General features: G+C 48.9%; 1 protein-coding gene across 1 annotated transcript; it reads right to left on the bottom strand.

Annotated features, from left to right (window-relative positions):
* Nucleotides 1–79: 79 nt before the first annotated feature.
* On the bottom strand, nucleotides 80–787 carry LOC111671732 (mitofusin-2-like). The gene is made up of 3 exons (XM_023428915.2): nucleotides 631–787; nucleotides 324–486; nucleotides 80–241 (listed from the first exon to the last, which is right to left on the bottom strand). Exons 1-3 carry the CDS (start codon nucleotides 651–653, stop codon nucleotides 95–97), a joined length of 333 nt encoding a protein of 110 aa, XP_023284683.2. The 5' UTR covers nucleotides 654–787; the 3' UTR covers nucleotides 80–94.
* Between the last annotated feature and the right edge of the window lie 322 nt (nucleotides 788–1,109).

Consider the following 1,109-nt stretch of genomic DNA (forward strand, 5'->3'; position numbering starts at 1 on the left):
TGTCGCTCTAACTCATTAACGTGGGCGCCAAAATGATAACCAATACACTCCACAGCTGCCACGCACACGCCACACAGCCAGTGTTTTCCTGGTGTTAGTGTTTACTTGTGTCTGACCTGTCCACCAGCACCAGGTCATCCCTCAGCAGAGCACACTTGGCTTTCGGCCACATGACACAGACCAAGCTGCCGGCGTCCAGGTCCTCATCCTGGTGGAGAGCGTGGGCCAGCTGGTTCACCGTCTGTCAACAAAAACACATCAGCTGTTTACAGGACGACATGTTACACATTCGGACTGGAGGTGTGGAGGCGAGCTCTGCTCACCTTTATGCTCTTCTTCTCCTCTGAGCCTTCAGTGAGGAGGAAGGCCTCGTTGCCATCGGTGCCCTCCACCCTCAGGAAGCAGTTGGTGGTGTGTCCTATTCCAGACGGCAGCACCTTATCACAGAGCATGGCATTGATCACTGAGCTCTTCCCATTACTGGTCCTGTGAAACAAACCACAAACCTGTCAGCCTTAGCCCACACAACCTGCACGCTCTGCACAGGTTTCCACTTCAGGTCCAGCTCAACAGAAAACAAGGAACAAAGATGAAGAAGAACTAGACTGGGAAAGAACCAGATGTACATACCTCCCAAAGAAGACCACCTTCATGTGCCTGCGGGCGAGCACTTCTCCAATCCCTGCCACCTTTGTGAGGTAACCACGGACATCCTGGACCTGCTCCTCTGTGGTGACCGGGTCCAGCTCCTCATTTTTGTGAGTATCTGATCAGAGAGAAGTTTCCACAGACAGCCTCTTAATTCACCTGGCAGCATGAAGACTGCATCATGTTTGGCACGTGTATGTCCTGATCATTACTCTCATTCCATGACAGGTGTCCACACATAAGAAACAAGCTAACGTCAGATCCATAAAACTCTGTAGATTCATAACTAAAACTATGTGCCGCACAAAACCAGACATATTCATGATACAGATTCTTTTCATCAGATGTATAAAGCTGTGCGTTCACATGGTTCAGCATTAGAAAAATCACTCACATCTGCATGAGCATCATTTCCACTCCTTCCATAAATAGATGAAGACTCCCTTTATCAGTTTGTATAA

The sequence above is a fragment of the Seriola lalandi genome, unplaced genomic scaffold, assembly GCF_002814215.2.
Source record: "Seriola lalandi dorsalis isolate HSWRI2012SDOR001 ecotype SW California unplaced genomic scaffold, Sedor1 jcf7180002007384, whole genome shotgun sequence".
NCBI classification, from domain to species: Eukaryota; Metazoa; Chordata; class Actinopteri; order Carangiformes; family Carangidae; genus Seriola; species Seriola lalandi.

Coding starts and splice junctions, on each gene's coding strand:
- LOC111671732 (XM_023428915.2), bottom strand. CDS start 653: ATGAAGGTGGTCTTCTTTGGGAG. Junction 487..630: donor AAGGTGGTCTTCTTTGGGAG/GTATGTACATCT, acceptor TTTGTTTCACAG/GACCAGTAATGGGAAGAGCT. Junction 242..323: donor AGGAGAAGAAGAGCATAAAG/GTGAGCAGAGCT, acceptor TTTTGTTGACAG/ACGGTGAACCAGCTGGCCCA.